The sequence below is a fragment of the Symphalangus syndactylus genome, chromosome 12 (assembly GCF_028878055.3).
Source record: "Symphalangus syndactylus isolate Jambi chromosome 12, NHGRI_mSymSyn1-v2.1_pri, whole genome shotgun sequence".
NCBI classification, from domain to species: domain Eukaryota; kingdom Metazoa; phylum Chordata; class Mammalia; order Primates; family Hylobatidae; genus Symphalangus; species Symphalangus syndactylus.
The window spans coordinates 37,776,423-37,804,141 of record NC_072441.2 but is presented as its reverse complement, the minus strand read 5'-3'; the positions used below and the strand labels follow the sequence as shown (position 1 = coordinate 37,804,141).

The window sequence follows — 27,719 nt, the reverse complement described above, 5'->3', positions numbered from 1 at the left end:
TATAGGGTAATAAGTAGTGGAAAAGACTCAAGAAAGTGGTAAACTAAATTGCTTAGGTCAGTATATGGATATAGTTGAATGGAAAATGCTAATTAAAATGCTAAATGAATGGTGATCTTTTTGGGCTTTGGTTAGATTTTTATTCTGGCCTGTGATGTAAGTACTGAGAGTCATTAGTGCTGATTTATGCCTGTGAATATTCATAGAAATGCAAATAGTTTTTAGAATGACAATATTTCTAAAGGCCAGAAAGTGGGAACGTTCCTTTATACAAAAAAATGTCTCAGGGTAGTTGGATTTTCTTTGTTTCTTAATGTGTCTGAAGGAACTTCTGTGTGCTTATTTTTGTTATTCTTCTTTGTGTGTGTTCAAACTGTGTATAAGTATCCTTGTCTATGAGTGTTTTGTTTGCTGTAGATATTCATATAGATCTATGTTTATTTCTTTCATAGAATACTCATCATCTTTCTTTCTTTTCACTTCTTCTTAATTTTTCCTTCCTTTTTTTTGCTTCCTCTATTTTTTTCTATGGTGGATTGTTTAGTCTTTGTTCCTCTCTATTCCTCCTTTCATTTCTATTTCCTTTTCCTGTCTTCTTTTTCTTTTAAACTGAATGCTATATAGAAATGATCATTCTAGATAAAACGGACAAATTTTATCCATTTTAAATGGATATATGATAATATATTCATTGATATATGATAGAATGATAAAATGATTGCTCTAGATATAATAAAATGAAAAAAATCAAAATTTAAAGAGTTACCTAAACCATGGCATTTCCTTTACCCTTAATTAGGGAAACTCAGAGCCAAATTTGTATTCATCATTGAAAATGCCAGTGGACTCACTAAAATCAGAAGTCTTGGTGTCATCACAAGTTCATCTCTCTTTCTTATTCTTCATATTGAATTAGTCACCAGAGCATATCCATTCTTCCTCCAAAATATTACTCTAAACTTACCCTTTTTCTCTAATCCCTTTGTTGCTCCCCCTGTTCCAAGCCCTCATACTTTATATTTGTTAATGAAATAGCATCTCATCTTAACTTCCTGCTTCTTTTCTCATCTACTTCTAAGCCACTGTATATACTACCAAGAGTGTAATCTTTAACATATGCAAATATAATTATGCCCTCTTTTAAAAAATTTATGTCGGCCGGGCGTGGTGGCTCACGCCTGTAATCCCAGCACTTTGGGAGGCCGAGGCAGGCAGATCACGAGGTCAGGAGATGGAGACCATCCTGGCTAACACGGTGAAACCCCGTCTCTACTAAAAATACAAAAAATTAGCCGGGCAAGGTGGTGGCCGCCTGTAGTCCCAGCTACTCGGGAGGCTGAGGCAGGAGAATGGCGTGAACCCCGGGGGGCGGAGCTTGCAGTGAGTCAAGATCACGTCACTGCACTCCAGCCTGGGCAACAGAGCGAGACTCCATCTCAAAAAAAAAAAAAAATTATGTCCTCCTTCATTGTGTAAAGTTAAATTTGAGGCTCAATAACCTAGTATTCAAGCCCATGTGAGAAGCTGAGTTTCTTGCATTCACCCAGAGCTCCAGTAATCCTGAATGACTTGCAGTTTTCTGGATGTGTTTATTTATTTTCTCAAATTATTCCTTTTACCTGACCACCTGTTGACCTCTTGCCACTCAAGCCTGAATGTTGTCATGAAAGAGAATGGATCAGTTTCCTAACATGTCAAGTTGTGATGGTACATACTTGAGGCAAAAGAACACTCTTTATTGTTTAGGGCCTTGGACTCATATTCTTAATGCAATCTCATGATGAATTAAATGAGGCAATATGTAAACGTAAGCACTTCTCTTACCTCTGCACTGGAAGCTAGCCAAATGGCCTTCTTGTCTCCTTTCCTTTGGTTTACACTCTTATTTGGGCCCTACCAGCCTAATGACAATAGAAGCATGGAAATGTAAGCTTAAGGATAGAACTTTCTGTTTTGTTTTTGTTTTCTGTTTTTGTTTGTTTGTTTCCCCTAAAGGTGAGGGCAGAATCGGCCTTGCTTTTCCTTTTTTCCTGGAGTACATCCTGTTCCTGCTAGGTCTTTCAATGATGGTATGGTAGAGTTTAAGTTGGAGGGGCTGGAGAGAAAAATGCTCGGGCTTGTGTTATCTCACCAGCTACGTGGCAGGGAAGAGAGAGAAAGTGGTTTAGAGGAAAATAATCCCCAAACAGGACTTTTCCTTAAAAATCAGAGAGTTATAAGTAAATTTTCATAATTGAGTAAAAAACGAGAAGGACTATGCAGATGTTTTCAAATAAATGATGATTGTTAGGCTGAGATTTCGGTCAGAAATGAAAATGTATTAAAGAGTGGTCAGTATAAATGGAATTGGGTTGAAGAAGGAGAAGAGAGCCATTACATATTAAGTACCTATTAATGTTACCACAAATTAATCTTATAAGAACTTAAGGAGGAAACAGTATTGCTGACATTTTAGACGGAGAAACTATATCCAAACTAGGCAGTTAATTGACCAGCCCAAGATTGTATAGTGGTAAATTGTTGGGGCAAAATGTGAAACTAGGTCTCTCTGATCCTCTAAAACATGCACTGTTTCCATTTTGTCTCTGTATCTTCAGAATTTCTGTTTACCATATCTATTGCCAGAGTGCCATATTTGAGGTATGGTTAGATGAATATAATGTAAGTGAATATATAAGTTTAATAAACATTGATTCTGAGCTTCACTATGTCTCCTGTTCTGCAAATTCTCCTCACAGGGATAAGATCAGAACTTGTTCGAGTTCTAGAATATGGTCTTATGTTTTATATTTTAGGACCAGTGACAAAAGGAGAAACTTGGCCAAACAAAAAGCTGAGGCTCAAAGAAGGCTCTATGGTCAAAATTCAATTAAAAGGCTCTTACCAGGCTCCTCAGACTGGGAACAGCAGAGACACCAGTTGGAGAGGCGGAAAGAAGAGCTGGTATGAAAGTTTTAAGAAAGTACCCACAATTTAAATTGCATAATTCACTTGTCAGATTTTATTTGTAAAATTTTTCTCATTTCCAGAAAGAGAGACTCGCTCAAGTACGAAAGCAGATCTCACGAGAAGAACATGAAAATCGACATATGGGGAATTATAGGTAACTGTGCTGCTATTTTTGTATAGATTGAAAAAATGAAGTATCAAAGCAATGATTCTTCATGTTTTAATCTTGTGTGCTTATTTTAAGCATTTTTCTTTCATTCCAAGCAAGTGCTTTTTGCTTACTGTCTTTCAGAAAGAAAGGTAGTCAGCAAGGAGATGGTTCAGCCTTGACAGCGCTACTGCTAGCCAGCCTCTGGGTGGTTGTAGGAGGTCTTTTTAACCCGCTGTTATCCTGTGACTATATTTAGTTATAATGTGGTCTTTTAAAAAAAATCAGAATTCAGGTCTATTGGTATTCTTCCTGCCAATCCATGGTGGTTACTGTACTTTTTCAGGAACTAGGCAAATAATGAAAATGTTTGAAGGAGTTAAGTATGAGACAGTGGAGAGGGATGTGGGCTGTGTTAAACTGGAACCCTTCCACAATATCACCCTTGACAGATTCAAACCCCCCTACCCCACCCAGCTCATCGTGTTCTTGGAAAGATTGCCCACTTTCCAACTTTTGACATTGCCTGAGCAGGATAAAGGAATGTGTGAGGGCATTCTTGCACTCATGGTAAGGTGTTCTTTCATGGCCTTAACACCAACAACAGTAGTGATGAGAACACCTTCCTCCCACTCTACTTCTACCCACTTCTCTCTACTAGAGAGGCAAATTCCATCACTACAAAAGAGATCATCAGAACCACTGTCTACATTTTTGTATACTTCAGTAACCATACTAAGTAAAAAACTCCTGCAGTATCCCTTATTACCTGAACACTCTCCTATAAAGTTCAATATTTCTCCAATTTGCCCAATCACCATTCTTCGTCAACCATTTCCCCCCAACTAAACCCTTACACTGTACCTTCTGGAACTGCATTGTTTAATGCTAATTCTCTAGATAAACTTTATTTGTGGATTTGTGCCATTATTAATGAATAGATTGAAAATCTTCATGAAGTTCTAAAAATACTCTTGTGCAATCATTAAAGTTTTGAAAGAATTTCATCAATTAGTGCCCAGTCAGCAAATACTCACATTAGAAAGTTACTAAGTGAATCTATTAGGTCAGTTATCAGTTTTCTGTCTGGAGGTTTAATATTTAATATTATTTTGCACTAATCAGTATAGAAATGCTTATACCTGGCAATGTGACTAGTATAGAATAGGTAGTCAAGGATTATCTATGGAGTTGATATTAACTATTGAGCTATGACAGCTTCTTTTTAAAAAATTGGTTTATCTGATTTTGTTGTAGACGAATTTATCCTCCTGAAGATAAAGCACTACTTGAAAAGTATGAAAATTTGTTAGCTGTTGCCTTTCAGACCTTCCTTTCAGGAAGAGCAGCTTCATTCCAGCGAGAGTTGAATAATCCTTTGAAAAGGATGAAGGTAAGAGAATGAAAGTTTTATACAGAGAAAAAGGAATAAAGCTAAACAATATGTCTTTACAGACAAGACATGTTGGTCCGACATATAAAAACATTTTACTTTTAAGATACGCTTTCCTCAAGCTTTTTATTTTAACAGTTGGTAACATTTCATGATGAACCAACTTACTTCATAAATAAGATATCTACCACGACAAATTATGGAGTAGAGAATTGTGATATTATGTTGTAATATCAATATATTATAATAACATGTCTTCTTACATAGATGTGTATATGTAACTGGATAAAGAAACCCATGGAATTAACCTAGTGGTTTGTAGCATTCTTATTTTTTGGATTATAACAAACATTATATAGTACTTTTTCTTGATGCTACGTAGATCTGGCATATGAGAGGAAGTAAATGAAACACACACACACACACACACATTCTAATCTGTACACCTTAGTAACAGGTCTATCAGTTTTCTATTACAGCGTAACAAACCACTTCATTTATTTGCTCATTACTCTGCAATCGTGGCTGGGCACAGTTGAGTGGTTCTTCTGCTTGTCTTTCCTGGGGTGAATCATAGAGTAGCATATATCTGAATGCCCGACTGGGGCTAGAAATCCAGGGTAGCTTCACTCACATGTCTGCTGTGTCAGATAAGATAGCTGGAACATCTGGGAGCTGGCTGGTATCTCTTCCTCCCTACACAGTCTCTCAGCAAGGTAGTCAGACCTCTCAATATAGTAGCTCAGGAGTCTAAAAGGGAGCATTTCAAGAAGATTCTTTTTATCCTAGTAGGAGCTCTCTATTTTAGACCTGATCTCTGCCTACATATGTCCAGACATGACAGATGACCCCAAAGAAGAAAATGGCCACTCATCTCTGCTCACCTAGGAAGAACTTGTTCCTCTTTGGAATTTAGTTTCTTTACATTACTTTTTACCTACAGCTTTCTGATGTTTTAGAAAATGATTGTTTAGTTTATCTGGCCTTTTCTGGCTGTTATGATGAAAGTATTATCTGTTATATTTCTCCTAAACAGAAGCAGAACTCCTTGAGTTTCTTTTTGGCTATGTTGTACTGCTATCCATGGAATTCATTGTAAGATTATTATTTAATAAAAAATGTATAATAAGAGTATTTTGGGATTTCAATAGCTAAATTTCCTCAGATTGAGACAAAGAGTAACTTACTTTACACATTTCTACTGCACAGTGAGATTTCTAGTTTCTTCAAAAACCTTTTCTAGAATCCTTTCTTAAATAACTCAATGATACAGTTGATTATACCTCTTTCAGTGTAGCTATTATACTCGTATTGTTCTGACTTGCCTAATATCCACTGGGGTGTATGCTTTTATAAATTTTCCTTTTGATTCAGAATATGACTCTAGAAGAACACAGGAAAGGTGTTAGGGCACTTGTGGCTTTTTGCTACCTTTGATGACTATAGAATGAAAACCGTTATAAAGTTCTAAAAATACTTTTATGCAATCATTAAAATTTTGAGTTTCATTAAATAGTGCCCAGTGCAAATACTCACATTAGAATGTTTCTAAGTGAAACTGTTAGTCCAATTATCAGTTTTCTCTCTGGAGGTTTAATACCATTTTGCACTAATCTGTATAGAAATGATTCATAAACTTAAAATCTGGAAAACAGCATGAACTTTCCAGAAATTTTAGTGTCCAATGGTCTAATGTATTGAAGTATTATACTCTAAGATTTTAATACTATACTGTACTATAAAGATATATTTGTTTAGGATAATTAATACAGAATAGATTTTGGCTATGTATTAATTATAATGCCAGATTTTAGTGAAAGTTTCAAGAGAATTTGCCGTGACCCTTTAATATTTCTCCTTTGTTCTGAGCAATCTTCACTGAATAATTTCAGGAATCCTTGCTCTGCATTATTTTGTGGAGACGAATTAACTTGGAAAAATTCTAGAGTCCATTAGTGGTTGTAATTTTAATTAGAATATTTTTTGAAGGAGGAAGATATTTTGGATCTTCTGGAGCAATGTGAAATTGATGATGAAAAGTTGATGGGAAAAACTACCAAGACTCGAGGACCAAAGGTGCAGTATATCTCTACCTTCCTTACTTACCAAGTAGATGCTACTAGCCCTTGATACTTCTCACTATAAGAAAGACTGGTGCTGCTTTAAAAAAGGAACCACAGGGACTGTGTGCCCAGTGCAGGTAGAGTTTGGAAGATGATGATACCTTACACTCAGGAGGTTTTTTTTGTTTTATTAGTTTCATTTGTCATTTTGGTTATTTTCCTGATGTCAGTGAAAAGACCATCAGGGCCAAAAGGGACCCAGAGCTAGTACTCTTATTCTAAACTAAGTATTAAGTTTGCCTCATACCTCTAGACAGATAATTATCAAATAAATGGGTAACAATATAAATAAGGCAAATCATGAAATCTAGAGACCCTAATTAGAAGCCCCATCTTTTGCTGACCTAGCAACACTGATTTTGTTTTAGTTAAAATAGGTGTAATTCCTAGAAATAAGTAGAAAGCTGTCATGTAGATGACATCTACATGTTCTCCTTTTTTTTTTTTTTTTTTTTTTTTGATACAGGGTCTCACTCTCATCCAGGTTAAAGTCCAGTGGTATGTTCATACCTCACTGTAGCCTCACACTCCTGAGCTCAAGTGATCCTCCTTCCTCAGCCTTCTGAGTAGCTGGGATTACAGGCACATGCCACCATGCCTGGCTAATTAAAAAAAAAATTCTTCTTCTTCTTTTTTTTTTTTTTTTAAAGAGATGGTGTCTCGCTGTGTTGCCAAGGCTGGTCTTGAACCCCTGGTTTCAGGCGATCCTCCTGCCTTGGCCTAACAAAGTGTTGGGATTATAGGCATGAGCCACTGCATCCAGTGCTGTTCTGATATATGTCAAAGTTCTTGCTAGTAGAGTAGGAAAGAGTTGAATTAGAAAAATCTTGGATTTTATTTTCATTGTTTTCCATTTATATTTCAGAATTACTATGCTATTTCTTTGTCCTTAGACACTTCGTCTTCTATCGTATTTTCTTTTTTTTTAAATTAAGTTCTAGGGTACATGTGCACAACGTGCAGGTTTGTTACATATGTATACATGTGCCATGTTGGTGTGCCGCACCCATTAACTCGTCATTTACCATTAGGTATTTCTCCTGATGCTATCCCTCCCCCCTCCCCTCTCCCCCGACCCCACAACAGGCCCCAGTGTGTGATGTTCCCCTTCCTGTGTTCATGTGTTCTCATTGTTCAATTCCCACCTATGAGTGAGAACGTGTGGTGTTTGGTTTTTTGTCCTTGCGATAGTTTGCTGAGAATGATGGTTTCCAGCTTCATCCATGTCCCTACAAAGGACATGAACTCATCATTTTTTATGGCTGCATAGTATTCCATGGTGTATATGTGCCACATTTTCTTAATCTAGTCTATCATTGTTGGACGTTTGGGTTGGTTCCAAGTCTTTGATATTGTGAATAGTGCTGCAATAAACATACATGTGCATGTGTCTTTATAGCAGCATGATTTATAATCCTTTGGGGATATACCCAGTAATGGGATGGCTGGGTCAAATGGTATTTCTAGCTCTAGATCCCTGAGGAATCGCCACACTGACTTCCACAATGGTTGAACTAGTTTACAGTCCCACCAACAGTGTAAAAGTGTTCCTATTTCTCCACATCCTCTCCAGCACCTGTTATTTCCTGACTTTTTAATGATGGCCATTCTAACTGGTGTGAGATGGTATCTCACTGTGGTTTTGATTTGCATTTCTCTGATGGCCAGTGATGATGAGCATTTTTTCATGTGTTTTTTTGGCTGCATAAATGTCTTCTTTTGAGAAGTGTCTGTTCATGTCCTTTGCCCACTTGTTGATGGAGTTGTTTTTTTTTCTTGTAAATTTGTTTGAGCTCATTGTAGATTCTGGATATTAGCCCTTTGTCAGATGAGTAGATTGCAAAAATTTTCTCCCATTCTGTAGGTTGCCTGTTCACTCTGATGGTAGTTTCTTTCGCTGCGCAGAAGTTCTTTAGTTTAATTAGATCCCATTTGTCAACTTTGGCTCTTGTTGCCATTGCTTTTGTGTTTTAGACATGAAGTCCTTGCCCACGCCTATGTCCTGAATGGTATTGCCTAGGTTTTCTTCTAGGGTTTTTATGGTTTTAGTTCTAACATTTAAATCTTTAATCCGTCTTGAATTAATTTTAGTACCAGGTGTAAGGAAGGGATCCAGTTTCAGCTTTCTACATATGGCTAGCCAGTTTTGCCAGCACCATTTATTAAATAGGGAATCCTTTCCCCATTTCTTGTTTTTGTCAGGTTTGTCAAAGATCAGATAGTTACAGGTATGTGGCATTATTTCTGAGGGCTCTGTTCTGTTCCATTGGTCTATATCTCTGTTTTGGTAACAGTACCATGCTGTTTTGGTTACTGTAACCTTGTAGTATAGTTTGAAGTTAGGTAGTGTGCTTCCTCCAGCTTTGTTCTGTCATATGTTCATGCTTTTCCATGCTTCTGAAATGTCTTCCTACTGAAAAAAAAAAGTCATTGGCTTGTTGTTTGAGGCTCCTTCTTATTTCAGCGGAATCACTGTTGCTTGTGTGAAACCTTCCCTCATTTCTCTAGTTAGGCTTAGACCTTCCCTTCTTTCTTTCTCCTGCTGTTCCATAAATAACACTTTTATAGAGCAGTTGTGATAGGTAATTATTTGCATGTTTGCCTCAGTATGAGGTTGCAAGTTCCTGAGGGTAGCAAGTAGATTTTCATCTTTGCATCCTTAGAACCTAGCCAGTGTGTGACACACAGTAGGTTCTCAAAATCCATTAGTTCAATTTGTTAAATATATCCATAAGAACCTCATTGGCTAGTAGAAGAGCAGACAGGTAAATAAAAAACCAGGGAGTAACGTGGCAAGTACTATAATAAAGGGAGTGTAAAGTGCTACAGCAGCATAGAGAAGAAAGGGATTGGTAGCATGTGGATGGCTTGAGAAAGGTAGTGCTATTAGAACTGGATCTTGAAAAATGAGTAGTGCTCTAAGCATTAAGAGAGGTGGAAGAGGTAGGGCACGGTGGCTCATGCCTCTAATCCCAGCACTTTGGGAGGCCAAGGCAGGCAGATCACGAGGTCAAGAGATTGAGACAATCCTGGCCAACATGGTGAAACCTCGTCTCTACTAAAAATACAAAAATTAGCTGGGCGTGGTGGCGTGTGCTTGTAGTCCCAGCTACTCAGGAGGCTGAAGCAGGAGAATCACTTGAACCTGGGAGGCGGAGGTTGCAATGAGCCAAGATCGCGCCACTGCACTCTGGCCTGGCGACAGAGCAAGACTCTGTCTCACAAAAAAAAAAAAAAAAAAAAAAAAAGAGGTGGAAGAACATTGAACATTTAAGGTAGACGGAACATTAAAGGCAAAGATATGGAGTTATGATACTCTATAGGATGTTGTAGAAACATGAAAAGTTTGGTATGACTCAAGTGGAAGGTTCTTGGATAGTGAAATGATACAGGTGAGCCTGGTTAACAGATAAGATACTTATCTGGTGGAGATCTTGGATGTCAGAGACTGTTCCGAATTATGTGCTCTATATTGAGGCATTGTAGAATATGTCATTGATACTTCCTTTGGAAGAAATATATTTTAGAGTATCTGTAAAAGTGAATACTTGCATGAGTCATGGCATCACTTTGGGAAACACTGGGAAGTTTCTAAGCTTTGTATATTAATTATTGCTATTCAGCAAACCAGACATGAGATATCCTGGAGGCACAGTGTTTCTGGCAGAATGGCAAATGCAGAAGCCTTGAGACAGCTTTATATTGTCTTATATTTTCCTGGGTTTCATTTATATAAGGCTTATCATCCAAACAAAACTATAACCTCTTGGGAGGAAGAAGAATTCACTTTGTCTGATTTGTTCAATCCCTTTCAAGTAGTGGAAACTAACAATGTATTTGTTGAAATGAAATGAACTAGACATTTCCTGTAGTTGTTAAAGCCAGCTATATTTCAAAGTTGTTGAAGTCTGCATAATCAGTCTGAATTAGAAGAAACTTTTTAACTTTTAATTTTATGTTGTTTACCAGGGGTTCAAAGTGAGCCAAACTTCAAAACAGCCGTTCCTTTTTAGAGGGATGGTATCACACACCAAACATTGATTTCCAGTGTCTTTACTGGTAGAAGAATAATTGGAGATAATCAAAGTTAAATAAAACTGGTACTTGTAGTAGGAGAAATAGTAACTTTTCACTAATTTGAGAATCTAAGAAACATTAGCTACATAAATAATAAATATCACATAAAGTATTAGGTTGGTGCAAAAGTAATTGCAGTAAAATATTAGCAATGTTCTTTTTATTAAGCTGGGTGATAGGCATGTGGGTGTTTATTCTTCATGTATTTATACATTTTTTATATATAGCCTACTTCATAATAAAATTGGACATAAAAAATAAGTAGTATGGTTGTGCCATAACTCAATGCCAGTTTACAAATTCCGTTTTGCAGTTAAGACACTATTTAGAGTTTATGTTGCTGTGACTGCTAGTTAATTATTGCTTGAACAGTGTATTGGTCAAAAAGTCCCAAGTGCATATAAGACACAAAGGCTCAGCTGTACGTTTCCCCTTGTGATTCTTTATAGGGTCGAATAACTCATTATGTAGTCAAGCTCTTTAAGAACACTTAAAGCTGTTTGCTACATGAAGGAAGGCACTACTAGCAAGCCTGATTGTGCCACTGTTTCTTCTGGGTATGCTAAACTTCTGAGGAAACAACCTTCCTCTAGAATTCATATTCCCCAAGATTGTCAAAATGTTTGATGATTGTGTTACTGGTAAATGTTTTTATGCATATCTCTTTGAACATTGTCAGTACTTAGTAAATATTAGACCATCAGAAGGAGCACATGCTTTTAAACACAAGTTGGTACCTTAGTGAATTAAACTACTTTCCTGCTTTGGTTATTTTTCATCCTTTGCAAAGACTGTAAATTTAAGAAGATCATGCTTTTTGGCTCACTCTGTATTCCAGGCACTTCATGAAATGCTATTTCTGTCTTTATTTTTATTCTACACTGTTACACTAGAGGGTATACCTTCTTTCAGTGAAATCCCCATGCTATCCAAGGATTTCATTATAGTGTATGCTAACATCAAAACATTTTTGTTTGATTTAACAGAAAACAAGCAACTAGTATACAACTGAAGGAACCTCTCCTATCAGGAATAGGAGGCATATGGTGTGTGTAATAAATAGTCTCTTAGAATGACTGAGTTATAAAACTGTCTTGTTCTTGGTTATGCACATTCTTTCTGATGTGAAGCCGTCCCACATCCCTTTCCTTCCATTCCTTCAGTTGGCATCATTGGAAACACATTGATTGAGAGGACTAGAAACAAGTAATTCTAATAGGGATGGTAACACGTAACAGCATGGCATTTTCAATCTTTACAGATTTTCCATTCTCTATTAGAGGAATTTATCCTTCCCCCATGAAAATTTACCCATATTGAACTTCATATTATATTATTAATTTTAAAAATGTAGCATGGGCAATGAAAAGTTATGTCACTCTATTATGGTCAGAAGCTACGTGCCAGAGTTAGGAATACTCTGAGAAAAGACATCAGTTCTTCTTGAGCAGTTTGGAAAGTGGACAGTTAACTAAAAATTTTATTTTTATAAATATCCATAGCCAGTTAGTCATGTAAGGGATACCTAACTTCTTGCTGTACATTATCTGAATGGATAGGCTCACAGGCAATGTTTTAGTATTCTTATTCTCTTTATCCTTTTTGTCTCTCTTTCTCCTTCCACCCCCTCACATACACAAACACAGACACACACACACCACACATACACACATGGATGCACTTGCGCGTGCACATGCATACACATTTATTGAGTAACTCTGAACGTTAATGATATGACAAAGGTAGATCTCTGAGTCTTGATGAGTAATCTTTCTTATGGAATGAAAAAAGCTGATTATATTTCTTATTTTTATATTTTTATCTCAAATATTTTCCCTTTATTTTGTTATTCTTTGTTTATAGATACTCTGGCCCTCTATTCCAATCATGTAGGAACAACATACTCTTCATCATGACGATATCATCTAAGAAAGAATATTTTGCAGAAACAACAATCAATGCATAGCATTGTAGGCTAAGCAGCATGGCAGCACTAGTATTTGGGGGGATTCTCAACCTTCAGTAAAAAGCAGCAAGCATAGGGGGAAATTAAAAACAGTAACTAATCATATCAATAAACCTTTTTTAAGAATTCTAACAAAATAACACATTTCCGTCTTTTTAGCCTCTGTGTTCTATGCCTGAGAGTACTGAGATAATGAAAAGACCAAAGTACTGCAGCAGTGACAGCAGTTATGATAGTAGCAGCAGCTCTTCAGAATCTGACGAAAATGAAAAAGAAGAGTACCAAAATAAGAAGAGAGAAAAGCAAGTTACATATAATCTTAAACCCTCCAACCACTACAAATTAATTCAACAACCCAGTAAGTCAATTTCTTCTAATTTAGATGTTATATAAAGAATTATGGAACTGAAATTATTAAACCCAGTAAAAGGTCCCTGGGCCAAATGGACTCTGTTGTGTGTGAGGAGACCTGGATTCCATCCCACTTCCTTCCCTAACCAGACTCGGGCACATCCCTTAATCCCTTTCAAGATCTGCAAATAGAAAACGAAAGGGCTGGATTAAGGATCTATTCTTTTATATTTCATCGTTTTTGTTAGGTGCCAGATTTTTTGCCTGGGTTTTGTAAAATGTGCCTCATGGCTGATCTGATGATTATGTGTCTCTTAAGCCAATATATTCTCTCTCATTCAATTTCTGCCTCTCTACTTCTTTCACCCACTTTGTTTTATACTATCACTTATTATATATTTTTCAAAAAGTATGTATATCCCTAGGCATCTGACTTGAATGTATCTGTAAGTTACATAATTGTGAAATAGTTGAAGTTTTGTTCCCTCCCATTTTCATCACGGGTGAGTACTTAAGTCAGGGCTTATGATGCATAGGAACTACTTAGGAGAGCAGCCAACTAGCTGCTCCATCTCCTTCCTTTTCTGCTTCCTTTTCTCTCCTTCTGTCTGTATTTCTTTTTACATTCTCTCTCTCTTCCTTTGTCTCTTCTTTCATTTATTCTTCAATTCCAAATGTGCAATATTGTGTCTGTGATTTTTCTTTCATCCCCAAATGTCCAGTGTGGGATTGCTGTTTGCCTAGATTCAGTTGGAAAACCCCTTCCTAATGCTGCCTCCAGTCCAGGACTTATCTGAACCCTTGTCTCTCATATCTCAATTTGCCTCTTGCTCCACTGTCCTAGGGTTCCACTAAAGGAACCAGCTCAATAATGCAGTGAACACAATTCTGAGCCCTTTCTACCCTCAGCAGTGTATTTAATGTGTTAACTTCCCTGATAATGTGGATGTTTTAAAACTGGCCTTAAACACTTACGGCAAAATGCATGAGGAATAAAGAACCAATAGATGAAGCTTTTAGAGGAATGGTCTTTGTTTATATGTTATTCTCTAAAGAAACGTGCTACTACTTCATATCTTTCCGGGTTTATGTCTTTGGAGGGGAATTTAATGTATTGTGTTCCATTTCATTTATTTATTTACTCATTCATTTAAGAAATGTTTATTGAGCACCTGTTACACAGTTTGTAAGCTATTTCATCATTTGCTTCCTTTTTTCTTAAGGATTCCTGAAATACTTTCAGTGTGTCTTTGTGTAAGTATGGCTCTGTGTTGGTTTTAGAAGCTGACGTTTTTATGCCCAAATTTCGTCAGTTTTTAATTCCCTTTCCTATTAGCTGATGTGTACCTCCCTAATGGCATGAACTGATGGGGGATGGGGACAGGTTAGAGAAAAAATTGCTAACATTCTTATAACGCTGAGATTGTTCTTTGTTCTCAGACCAATAGGTTAACAAATTGATATCAGACAATAGTGCACTAAAACATACAGATTTTTAAAATGTTTTTAAGTATGAATTTTCATTTGAAATCTAGCCTAATTTAATTACATGTTTTTTATTAGTTATATTTTATTTTTATATACACAAGGAATTGTAACAAGTCTTTCACTTTGTGTTTATTCTTTCTTTAATCTTACATTAAGGAACATTTCAGCCACAAATCCTACTTGAGTTTTGTCTTCAGAGTGATGCTGATGATCAAGGACAAAATCCAGATTATGTGTAACACTTTCTCTTGCATATAGTTTGAAAAATTCAAACTTATTTCAGCTTCAAAGGGATATGCAAGTTACAAAGATTTTTTGTGAACCTACCCAAACATCATTGGCATGTCTAGCTACTTATTCTATCTGAATTTCTAGCATGTGTAGCCAAAAAAAAAAAAAAAAAAAGAAAAAAAAAGTAATCTGTGATGATTCAAGACAAAGGATATTTTCCTTCTGCCCAGTGATCAGGTTATATACAACCAAACCATTACCATAACCCCTCAAAGGGAGTAGGACTACAGTGCAGTTACTAGCCCATGCCTTGGGTATTTTCTCAGTATAAATTTGCTCTTGGCGCACATTAAATATGTGCAGTTCTTTGTTAAAAAAAAAAAAAAAGATTGACCAGTGGTATGTTCCTCACATAGCCCTTCTCTAGAAATATAGACACAGTGTCATTTTGAAAAGCGGTGACAGTTTCAGCTTCAGAAGGAAGTTAATCATTGGAACAAAGAGAAGTTTTTAAAAATCTTTTATAGCTTTAATAAGTATACCTTTTCGTACTCTCGAAAATTTAATTTAGAAGTACATCCCTAAATATAAAGCTTATGTCTATTCCCTTTATAAAGGTTTAAATTTTTTTTCAACAGCTAATGAAGAGAAATATTTGGGTATTCAACCTGGCTTCATGTGAATTTTACTAAATTATTTAATTAATGAAGATATATTCCCCAAGCAGAGAAAGAATACAGAACAGAGGATATATAGACCATAGGAACTGAAAAACAATAAAAATATTGATAGTATTGAGTGATGATCTATTTCCTTGTGTCAGGAGTCAAAATTTATCTGGAACAGTTGGTTTTCTTTATTAGATGTTCTTAATATGCATTGGGGAAGATATTTTATGGTTTCTCTTAGATATTTGTTCTGATAACAACCCTATAGCTCCATACATTTTTTTCTTTACTTAAGTCTTTTTCTATTGGAATTTAACCTAGTTAAAAAAATTATTTACTCTTGTGAATTAGAATACTCTGTGTTCAGTACTACTCTTTATAATAACCAATTCTATATTTAAACTCCGTTAGGATAATCTGTATATTTTTCTTTTGTTTTATTACTGTTTTTTTCCTCATGGGTTCTAAATTCTATAACTTAACCTATTTAGCCTGTACACTGTCTATACTCCTTTCCAGCCCTCCCTATGAATCTTGCTGTAAAATGTTCAATCTCTAACCTATACACAGATTCTTGTGAGTGACCAGTCAAATCTCAAGGGATAGTGGATAGCATCATGGTATTATAGAAAAAGGGAAGACACGGGAATTAGATAGGGTCAGGATTGAAATCTGATCTTGACCACTTTCTTGCTGTATGACCTTGAAAAAGTTCTTTCTCTAAGCCTCTGGGCAATGGAGATCCCTACTTCAGAGGGTTTCCATGAGGACTAAGATAAAAGTGTAGCACTTAGCACAATGCCTGGCTTATAGAAGGTGCTCCATAAATGCTAATTTTCCTTTCTTCTGGTTCTCTTATCTCATGTTTTGAGGATGTAACATTGAAGGATTGTTGATAGTATTATTCCCACAAGGGCCATTTTTTATACATCACAGGGGTTCTTCTGCAACAAGTTCACTGTTGTTGAAAAATGCATTCCAAACTCATATTCTCTTGATGATGCCTATGCTTTGACATTTATTGCCACTTTACTACTAGCTGCTATAATCTTTAGTTTATATAGACTTCATACAGTGAAAAACTTGTGTTAATACTGCTACTGTAGTATCCCTCTTCTCCATCACTGATAGGCTCCATAAGACGTTCAGTCAGCTGTCCTCGGTCCATCTCTGCTCAATCACCTTCCAGTGGGGACACCCGCCCATTTTCTGCTCAACAAATGATATCTCTGTCACGGCCAACTTCTGCATCTCGGTCACATTCCTTAAACCGTGCTTCCTCCTACGTGAGGCATCTGCCTCACAGTAATGATGCCTGCTCTACCAACTCTCAAGTGGTAGGTCGTCTGTTTTGCTCTTTCAAGATTACAGGGAGCTCTGTACTCAGGCAAAGGGGATCAGATGAGAGGAGGACAGACTGAACCTCAGATCCTTTCCATAATTCAACTCATGACCTGTTGAAATTTGATTATTCACCTAGCTTAGCCTACAATTTAGTATGACTCTTAAAAAGTGCAGACTTCACTCTATCACAGAACTCAAAGATGAACACTGAGAATAGCATTATTTTATTTTCTATTTGCTGATATAGTAGGATAATATTACTGAAAATTACCTGAGGAAATGTATGGTTTTGCAGTGTATTATGCAGTCTATCTTTAAATTTGAGGAAATTTGGAAAATTTTACTTAATGGGACAGTTGATTAATAGGTTAAAAAAATGATAAATTCTCCTTAGAACACTTAAGTACAATGTTATTTATAATGTGTTCTGTATGTTAAATTAACATAGTATTCCCTTGTTAGCATGAATCCCAGAGATTTGGTATTGAGAAAGTAGTGAATTTAGTTTGTAAGAAGGCTTACTTTTAGATGCTCAAATAGATAGCTCTGACTACCTTCACATAGACTAAGGATTTATTTAATTTGCTTATTTAATATGGATCGTGTTTCCAAAGGGAAGTCAGGAAATATAAGTGAGTGAATTTCACTTGGTAACGATGAATTTTTTTTTCTAATCAAGAAAAATTGCCTAAGGTATATGTAGCAAATGAAACTGACCAGGAAGTCCTTTTTAAGTATTTATATTTTTATTTTAGTACTTTGAGCTAAATAAGTATAACCTTGTGGAAGTGTGAAAGACACTCTTGGGATTCATATCCATTTAATCCAAAGAATTCACAAGTGTAAAAGAAAATTTTCTTCCTTTTTCATTGTTATTGTTTTCAGTTAAAAGTGCATCATTTTTACCTAGAAATATCTTTCAGATTATACTGGCACAATGAAATAAGACCCCCTCCAAATATCTGTATTCTTTCAAATTTAAGAGTGAGTCTTTGCGGCAACTGAAAACAAAAGAACAAGAAGATGATCTAACAAGTCAGACCTTATTTGTTCTCAAGGACATGAAGATCCGGTTTCCAGGAAAGTCAGATGCAGAATCAGAACTTCTGATAGAAGATGTGAGTATCTGATGTATCTAAAATGCCAAGGAGCTGGTACCTTTTTATTCTTCTTAAAATATTAAAATTTATTTCCGAAGGCATTATGCTCAATGACATAGTAAATTTAATTGATGTTCTTTTCAACCTCTACTAGCTTTAGAAAATGCAGGGGTTTATTTTAATTGTTACAATTCATGAACAGTGAGATAAGATTATAATCAACAGTGTGAAATATCTTTTAGTATATAGTGCTATTTTAATGATAAGTCTGCTTCATCAAGTGAGAATAATTAGTGTTAAATAATTATTGTTCTTACTGATTAATCAAATATCATGTTAAACCTGCTGCGATAAAGATTTAGAAAGAACTAATATGGAATGGGGTATGATGAAAAATGTGGGGCTGTGGCATAAAATGTCAAGAATATTTGAATGTGACACCTTGAATGTCACATTTTTGGGGTCAGATTTTTGAAATGACTAATGCTGAGCTGTGTGTTTTTCTGGTTACACATACATGTGCACCACCCAGTGGAACATTCTAAAATGTCAGAGGATCCTAAAATTCACATTAAAATCAGTGACTTACTCCTAATTTAGAAAGAGGGTCCAAGTTATTTCAGATAATTTTGGTGAAAGAGCATTTCTTCACCCAAGATTACATTTCATCATTCAAACATCCTTTTCGTTCCTTCAGGAATAGAACCTTGTTTTTTGGGGGCCACATGTGTATTTATAAATACACAAAAATGTATTTTGGGCCATATATTTTTTTACAAATACAATTTTATAAATTATATATATATGGTTTTTTTTTTCCAGAGGAGAAGGCACCATCTAGTGGCCAGTTATAAGATAAAAACTACAGCCATGCACTTGGCATTTTCGTTTTTTAGCATATACTTTAGACTTGTCTAAAGTAAGTGTGTAGAAACAAAAAGCAAACAAACAACAATAAAAGAGACTTTCTTGCTGAAAAATACCCATAATTACAATTTATATTATGTACTGATGACACAGTCATAAGCAAAGCCCCCAATTATTATATATTTTGTTGTTTTATATATTTTTAAAAAGTGAAAATGGTAACTTGTTTGCAAGCTAGGTGCTACTTAGTTACATCAAAGGAAATGAAAGAAAGCATTGGATGTTAAGTATTATGCTAGATGTGCTTTTATTTACCTATGTCATCTTATTTGATAAAATTTTCTACATATAGCTAATGACTTTGTAGCACTTTATTTTATATATTTCTTAGAGATATTAGTTATATCCCATCTTTTTGAATCAGGTAGAAGAAAATTAAACAATTGGAGAGTAAAACTAATATTTCTGACTATCATGATTGTTCTATAAAGAATATATATAGGCTTATATAATTAATAAAATATAATTAATAATTATAGCAGACATCAAATTGTTTACTGTGTGTTCACTATATGTGGTAAATATTTTAATCTGTTTACTACAGTATATATTACAAGACTATATATTCAGAAGTTTTGCAGACTTGCACAAAAAACAAAACAAAGTAGAATTCTCATTTTATATAGGCTGCCTTCTAATGCATTATTCAATATTTTATTACTATGAATGATGTCATAAATCAGCCTCTAAAATACAAATGAAAAATCTATGTCTTGGATTTCTTGCCAAATCTTATGTGCCTGAAGAAATTTGACTTTCATTCATTGGATATTGGTTTTTGTTTTTGAGACAGTGTCTCACTCTGTTGCCCAGGCTGGAGTGCAGTGGTGGTATAATCTCAGCTCACTGCAACCTCCACCTCTTGGATTCCAGTGATTCTTGTGCCTCAGCCACCCAAATAGCTGGGATTACAGGCCTGCACTACCACACCCAGCTAATTTTTATATTTTTAGTAGAGATGGGGTTTTGCCATATTGACCAGGCTGGTCTTGAACTCCTGGCCTCAAGTGATCTGCCTGCCTCGGCCTCCCAAAGTGCTGGGATTACAGGTGTGGGCCACAGAGATTGTATTCTTAATACAAGTAGAATAGAAAGCTTTGGATGTAGATGACTTCTTTAATTTGTATTAGAAATCTTTGCACATGTCTTTTTATGAAAGTTGGCATTATTTGTTGCAAGTAATATTATAGTGCTTTCATTACACAAATTAACTTAAAAAATGGGTTTCAACCTGTAAATTTCTTAATGTTCCTCCTTCCAAACAGATCATCGATAACTGGAAGTATCATAAAACCAAAGTGGCTTCATATTGGCTCATAAAATTGGACTCCGTAAAACAACGAAAAGTGAGTAATGCTCAAAAACAGTTTTTTCCTCTCGGATTATGTATTAGGCTAGGATTATTAAGCCAAATTCATGGACAGACTGTATATTTGCTCATTTGTTTACTCATTTCTTCAACAAACCCTTATTAAGTATCTATTATGTGTCAGGCACTCTTCTAGGTTCTGAGGATACAAAAGTGGATTTTAAAAAATTTATGCTTTCATAGAACTTACATTCTAGTTAAGATGTCTGATAATAAATAAATGTGTAATAGAATGTAAGGTAGTATAGTCAGCCTTCTATGTCTGTGGGTTTGACATCCATGGGTGCAACCAACCAGGGATTGAACATGTTTGGAAAAAAAAAGGATGGCTGTGTCTGTGCTGAACATGTACAGACTTTTTTTTCTCTTGTCATTATTCCTAAACAATACAAGAGTGTAACAACTATTTACATAACATTTACATTGTATTAGATATTATAAGTAATTATAAGTAATCTAGAGATGATTTAAAATATACAGGAGGATGTGCATAGGTTATATGCAAATATTCCACCATTTTATATCATGGACTTGAGCATCCATGGATTTTGCTATCTGGGAGTGGGGGTCCTGAAGCCAATCCTCATAGGTGCAGAGGGATGACTGTACTAAGTACTATGAAGAAAAATAAATTGAGGTAAAAAATAGAGGGAAGGTAGTATTTGAGCAGAGACTTAAATGAAATGAGAATCATGCTATACAGATATCTGCAGAGACAATGTTTCACGCAGAGGGAAGAACAAATGCAGAGATGCTGAGGTAGAAATTAGTTTGATGGGTATATGAAGCAGAGCAAGGCACCATTTTATTTATATATTTATAGGATAGTCTGTTTTAGCTGGAAAATGGTGAGTGATGGGGTCTTGGTAAGAGACAAGGTTGGACAGATAGGGAGGACCTAGGTCACAACTTTATAGGCTATGGAAAGATACTGGGTTTTATTCCAGTTGATGAGGAACCACGGGAAATTTTGAGTAGAGAAGTTACATAGCCTGTTAGAATTTAAGCGAATCATGAGAACTACTTGTGGAGAATAGAACTGGGGGAGTGAGAATTTGGCAGAATAGAAATAGGGACCAGCTAGAAGGTTTTTAGGGTAACTGAAGCAAGAGCTAACGGGTGCTTAGCTAGGGTGGTAACTGAGTGGATGGATGCTGGAGAAGGAGGGGGAGGGTTTTGCTGTTTCTGTTGTTTCATTTTATTTTTATTTTGACCATGTTGATGTTGATATATTGATTGGACATCCAAGTGAAAATGTTGAGTGTGTAGTTGTATAAGAGTTTTGAGTTTAGGGCTAAGATTGTATATGGTGAACAAAAATTTAGGAGTCTCTCAGATATTTAAGGTGTCAACTAGCTGAAACTACCTCGAGTTTCAAGGACTGAGGCCTGGGCCACTCCTACATGTAGAAATAAGAGACATGGGGAGAAGCTATCAAAGGGGGCTGAGACGGAGCAGCCAGTAAAATGTGAAAAAACCATGAGAACTGGGTGTCCTTGAAGCTAAGTACAGAAATCATTTTAAGGACAGAGTAATCAATCGTGTCATGTGTTGCTGACAGAGGTTGTAAGCTGAGCACTAAGAACCGACTGTAATTTTTGGCAATGTGGATGTTAGTGATGACCCCAATCATAAATTTAGAGGGGTGGTGGGGAGTAAAACTTGGAATATGTACAAGAAGAAGAAAAGTGGAGGGCAAAACACCACAGTTACTACAGGCACTTTTTCAAGGAATTTTGCTATAGAGGGCAAAGGGAAATGTGGTGGTGGTAGATGGAGAGGAATGTGGGCCAACAAGAAGGTTTTTTTTTTTTGTTTTTTTTTTTTTTTAAGATGAAGGTATTTTCAGTTTGTATGATGATGAGAATGATGTTAGAAGAGAGGAATGGCCCAGGAAAGAGAGGTGATAAAAAGTTCTTGAGTAAGTAAGCTGTGAGAGGGAGAGGGTTTTCCTAATCATGAGCATTTATTCTAACAGCGGGGAAGGCAGGTGCACGGGAATGTGGTGGGAAAATGGGAAAGTTTTCTTCTAGTGGGGAGGGCTTCTGGAGATTTGGGGAGAGAGTATAAGGTACATAATGGTTGTCTTGGAGAGTGGAAGAGTGGAGTGGCCAGCACCGTGAGGGGCCCATCAACTGCACTGTAACATTGTTTTCTGGGAGATAGTCTATTTTAGTAGCGGAGTGAAGTTGTCGAATTCCTTCAGTAATACAAACTGTCACTTGCCCTTTCTAGGAATTATCATGAATAAGCTGAAACTTGATGCTGATTACATGATAACTCTTAAGTTATATACTTTTATCTGAGTAAGCTGAACTCACTGTTGCACATTAACTCATTCAGCAAATATTTGCTTAGTGTCCTGCCATGTGCCACATAGAGTACACTGTTGAGGAGGGTATAGTAAAGCTGGTGACAGAGGCAGATTGCAAAACACATGGGAAGCCCTGAATATGTTTTCAAGTTGCTGACTTTGGCTTCGATTAATGGAGTTGCAGACTTTTTATTAGAATTGGAACCCTGAATTTCCTTAAGTCCATATAATTTTTGTAATCTAGAAGAGAGAGAAGTGTAGATACGTTGCTAATCTAAAAAAATAGAGAGTACGATATTAATAATACAGGATAAATGTGGCATTTCAAACCAATAGAGAAAAGATGATTTTTCCACTAAGTGGTACTGAAGCAATTATCTATTTGTAAGAAAATTAAGTTGGAGCCTTAATTCTCACCATATAAAAACAAACTTCTTATAATTGCAGCTTTCTATGTAAAAAAGAAAATGTTAAAGATTTAAAAGAAAATACAAAGGATAAGTTTATAATCTTAGGAAAAGATCAACAGATTTGATTACATAAAATCTTATGAAAGGTAAAAGATATCTTAAAAGGCAGAAGTTGTGAGGGCAATTGGGTGGGGGATAGAGGAGGAGTTTGAGGAAGACAGATAAGTATAGCACATAAAATGAAAAGTAACACTAGTGAACCAATACCTTCTGCAAATCAATCAACAAAATAAAATTGCCTGTAAATATTGACAAATAAAATGGCAAAGCATATAGAAAGACCAAGAAAAGACAACTTATGGATTTCAGATAGCCATTTGACATATAAATAGATCCTTGACCTTACTAATGAAGAAGAAAAAGCAAGTAAAAAACATCATATGAGCAAAAATTAATAAGACACATAATATCCAGTGATGGAAATAGTATTGGTAAAAGGGCCTTTGCTATACCATTAGAGAGAAAGATAGTACACTGGTCCAAGTTTTTAGAAAAGTAATTTGTAGTATCTATTAAAATGACATGTTCATAATCTTACGAGTCAGCAAAACCACTTCCAGCATTCCATCCTACAGAATAATTGCCTGAATGTATAAAAGATTTTTGTACATGAGCATTCATCACAGTGATAAGGCATCTCCATGGAAAGAGCTTGTGAAGTAACGGTGCTATGCGTTTGTTTGTATTGAGGTAGGAATAAGGGAAAGAGGCAGAGAGTGTCTCTCCCTGACCCCAGGACCTTGCTTCGGCTGTCCTTGCTAACTAGAATACCTTCTTTACAATCTCACACACCATATATTTTGAAGGTCCACCTCCATCTCCTTCACAAAGCATCTGGAGTCCCCTACAAGCAGATATCTTTCCCTACTTGAATCTTCATGGCACTTTGTATTCAGTTATCTTATGATCTCCCTTGAGAAATTTATGGATAATTTTTTCCATCCCTCTAAAAAGCCAGAGGAGGGGTCTCATTTTGTAGTTACCTGCAGGAGGCTTTCTATCAATTTTTGTTGATTCCATTCTAGACTCTTTTAATTCTAGACTCAATAGCAAGCTAGCTGCTTCTTTCTGTAGCCTTCTTTCCTTACTAGTTAGTGATGTTTATTTGACAGCAATAATAAGACAGTGCTATTCTGTTCTTTACTTGTGATGTGAGAAGGCCTGATAAACATTGATGGGATGAATTTTTTTTTTTTTTTTTTTTTTTGAGACGGAGTCTCGCTCTGTCGCCCAGGCTGGAGTGCAATGGCGCAATCTCGGCTCACTGCAAGCCCCGCCTCCCGGGTTCACGCCATTCTCCTGCCGCAGCCTCTCCGAGTAGCTGGGACTACAGGCGCCCGCCACCACGCCCGGCTAATTTTTTGTATTTTTTAGTAGAGACAGGGTTTCACCATGGTCTCGATCTCCTGACCTCGTGATCCGACCGCCTCGGCTTCCCAAAGTGCTGGGATTACAAGCGTGAGCCACCGCGCCCGGCCGGGATGATTAAATGATATGTGTGAATAATAATATTTGTGAATTGGAAGAAACAATTTCATATGTTTTAGGGTTATTATGCTCAATTGACTTTCCACATTTAGAGGAAAAATAAATGCTTGTTTATAAATTTATTACTGAGTACATATACCAGTATATCTACTTCTTTGATACTGATTTACTCTAAGAATATTTGGAGTGAACTATTTTTATGTAATCTTTTCTTCCAGTTCTCTGATGTACAACCACCTTTAAGTATTAATCATATACTGTTATGTGGAGGGAGTGGAAGGACTAATGTGAGGGGAGGAGCTTTATTACAATTTTTATACCCTGCTACTCTTTTTTTTGAGCTCCTTTGCTGCTTCTTCACTGCGTCTTCCTTTGGTATAAATCAAAGGTATTGTGTTTCCTTTGTGCTTGCAGAAAGTAACGATGTATTCTGTCTTCAGTAAAAGCTTGTTAAAGTCCCACAGTTTGCATTACCCAAACGTTTACTGTCATTCTTCTACATAGACAATTTAATAGACAATTCTATAGACAATTCTATTTTTCACAGAAAAATTCATATATTGAATTTTGGCTCTTAAAAGAACAGAAAGGGCTGATCTTAACTACAGCAAGTTTATCTTGCAAAGATGCCCAATTTTATGGACCCCTGAAAGTCGCTGAGGAGTGCTACTCCTAGGCTGTGAAAGAAGTGGAAGCCCAGGATTTAAACAAGTGCAACTTGTTTATAGCAATTTTTCTTGCTATTCTCATGATTATGGGGCTCCTTTTCTTCCTTCAACAGTTTTGTTCTTTAAGAGGCCTTCCCAAAACAGCCTCAAATTTCTCAGATATATAGTGAAATGTGAGGCACGTCTGGGAAAATAAGCAGAGGACAGCTTTCAGCAGCATTCATTCTGTGATGACATTCTTCCCCTTATTCAGGTAATTTAAGACCCCTTACCCATGAGTAACTAATATAAGGAGCTTTATATTAAAAATTTACTATAAAGTTTTGTATAACTTTCCATTTTTATAAAGTTAACCCTGCCGAAATTTATAGGTTCTTTTATCTATATTCACAAAAAGAAGCCTAACAAATATACACATCATGAATACAAATCATCAAGCCAGCCAGCAGTGCAAACCAGCCAGCAACAGAGGTATTGAACTCTAATGTAAACAGATTCTTATTGGGATTTTTTAAAAAAAATTTTGTCTACTTAATAAGTAGCATTAGAGTTAATTATGTGATAGGCGTGGGCAAGGACTTCATGTCTAAAACACCAAAAGCAATGGCAACAAAAGCCAAAATCGACAAATGGGATCTCATTAAACTAAAGAGCTTCTGCACAGCAAAAGAAACTATCATCAGAGTGAACAGGCAACCTACACAATGGGAGAAAATTTTTGCAACCTACTCATCTGACAAAGGGCTAATATCCAGAATCTACAATGAACTCAAACAAATTTACAAGAAAAAAACAAACAACCCCATCAAAAAGTGGGCAGAGGACATGAACAGACACTTCTCAAAAGAAGACATTTATGCAGCCAAAAAACACATGAAGAAATGCTCCTCATCACTGGCCATCAGAGAAATGCAAATCAAAACCACAGTGAGATACCATCTCACACCAGTTAGAATGGCCATCATTAAAAAATCAGGAAACAACAGGTGCTGGAGAGGATGTGGAGAAATAGGAACACTTTTACACTGTTGGTGGGACTGTAAACTAGTTCAACCATTGTGGAAGTCAGTGTGGCGATTCCTCAGGGATCTAGAACTAGAAATACCATTTGACCCAGCCATCCCATTACTGGGTATATACCCAAAGGACTATAAATCATGCTGCTATAAAGACACATGCACACGTATGTTTATTGCGGCACTATTCACAATAGCAAAGAGTTGGAACCAACCCAAATGTCCAACAACGATAGACTGGATTAAGAAAATGTGGCACATATACACCATGGAATACTATGCAGCCATAAAAAATGATGAGTTCGTGTCCTTTGTAGGGACATGGATGAAACTGGAAAACATCATTCTCAGTAAACTATCGCAAGGACAAAAAAACCAAACACCGCATGTTCTCACTCATAGGTGGGAATTGAACAATGAGAACTCATGGACACAGGAAGGGGAACATCACGCTCCGGGGACTGTTGTGGGGTGGGGGGAGGGGGGAGGGACAGCATTAGGAGATACACCTAATGCTAAATGACGAATTAATGGGTGCAGGAAATCAACATGGCACATGGATACATATGTAACAAACCTGCACATTGTGCACATGTACCCTAAAACCCTAAAGTATAATAAAAAAAAATATATATTAAAAAAAAAAAAAGAATTAATTATGTGAAATACTCAAAATTTACCGCAGACAGGAATAAGAGAAAAATATAGAGGTAATTTTGGAAATAATCATTGGAACAAATTTAAATGTGTTTAGCTGATTTATTTATATACATATATTTAATATATAATTTTTTTCTCCACCTCTTCCCTACCTGAACTTTATTTCCAATAAAATCAGAGGTAAAGTGACCAGACAGTGACTGACTGAAATATTTTTTTTTGCCTGACAATATAAGAGCTAATATAATAATGAGTCAAAGCACATTGAAAAAATGCTTTATATGGTGAAATTAGAGAGGAAAAAGCATGTAATAGAAAGAGTTACTAGACCTCTTTTCATTACATGACATTGTAGTGGACATCTCATGAAGCAGTATGGACTTGAGTTCAGTATTGCCTATGCCCTTTACCTTGGACAGGTGACTTCTCAGAACTTCTCTGAGGTTTACAACATTAAGTATTGAAGGGTCCTTGTGCTTAAGCGAGACATCATAAGGGAATGTACTCTAGCCTTAGAAGGGTTGCAGGCTGAAATTTTTTCTTTTCTACTAAGGTTCCCCGTGTCAGACTGTTTCTCTGATGTATTTTATTTTACTAAGAATTCTTCATATGGGGTATTCTTTTGTATAGAATATGTAAAAATGATGTATAAAAATTGTCTGTTGGCCTATAACATATTGATCATTTATTTGGCTATCAGTTAGAAACTTGTGCTATTGTCTTATAAAGCTAGAAACTGCATCCAAGAAACTAAAAGAAACCTGGAAATGTAGGTCAGCTGTGGAATGCAGAAGTAGATATTATAAAAATGTATTTGTTTAGAAAGCTAAGGACTTAACTAATTTACATTAGATGCATGTTAATCAGATCCATCCTTCTTTTGGCTGTGATGTCAGTCAATAATCATTGAAAAGCTTTACCAGCTTAATCTTCTGGAAGGCAGACACTAAGGTGGAATTAACAGTGAAA

General features: G+C 36.1%; 1 protein-coding gene across 3 annotated transcripts in view; it reads left to right on the top strand.

Annotated features, from left to right (window-relative positions):
* Positions 1-27,719, top strand: part of TTLL7 (tubulin tyrosine ligase like 7) — a 135,653-nt gene that overhangs the window by 77,215 nt on the left and 30,719 nt on the right. For all 3 annotated transcript variants that reach the window (XR_010117321.1, XM_063624201.1, XM_063624200.1), the window contains exons 11-18: positions 2,796-2,943; positions 3,030-3,103; positions 4,355-4,490; positions 6,480-6,566; positions 12,816-13,014; positions 16,526-16,731; positions 17,722-17,856; positions 20,031-20,111. Coding sequence is in view for 2 of the 3 variants with exons in the window: in XM_063624201.1 (XP_063480271.1) it covers positions 2,796-2,943; positions 3,030-3,103; positions 4,355-4,490; positions 6,480-6,566; positions 12,816-13,014; positions 16,526-16,731; positions 17,722-17,856; positions 20,031-20,111 (1,066 nt within the window). In the remaining variant the exon portion in view is untranslated. The remainder of the gene's footprint in view (positions 1-2,795; positions 2,944-3,029; positions 3,104-4,354; positions 4,491-6,479; positions 6,567-12,815; positions 13,015-16,525; positions 16,732-17,721; positions 17,857-20,030; positions 20,112-27,719) is intronic.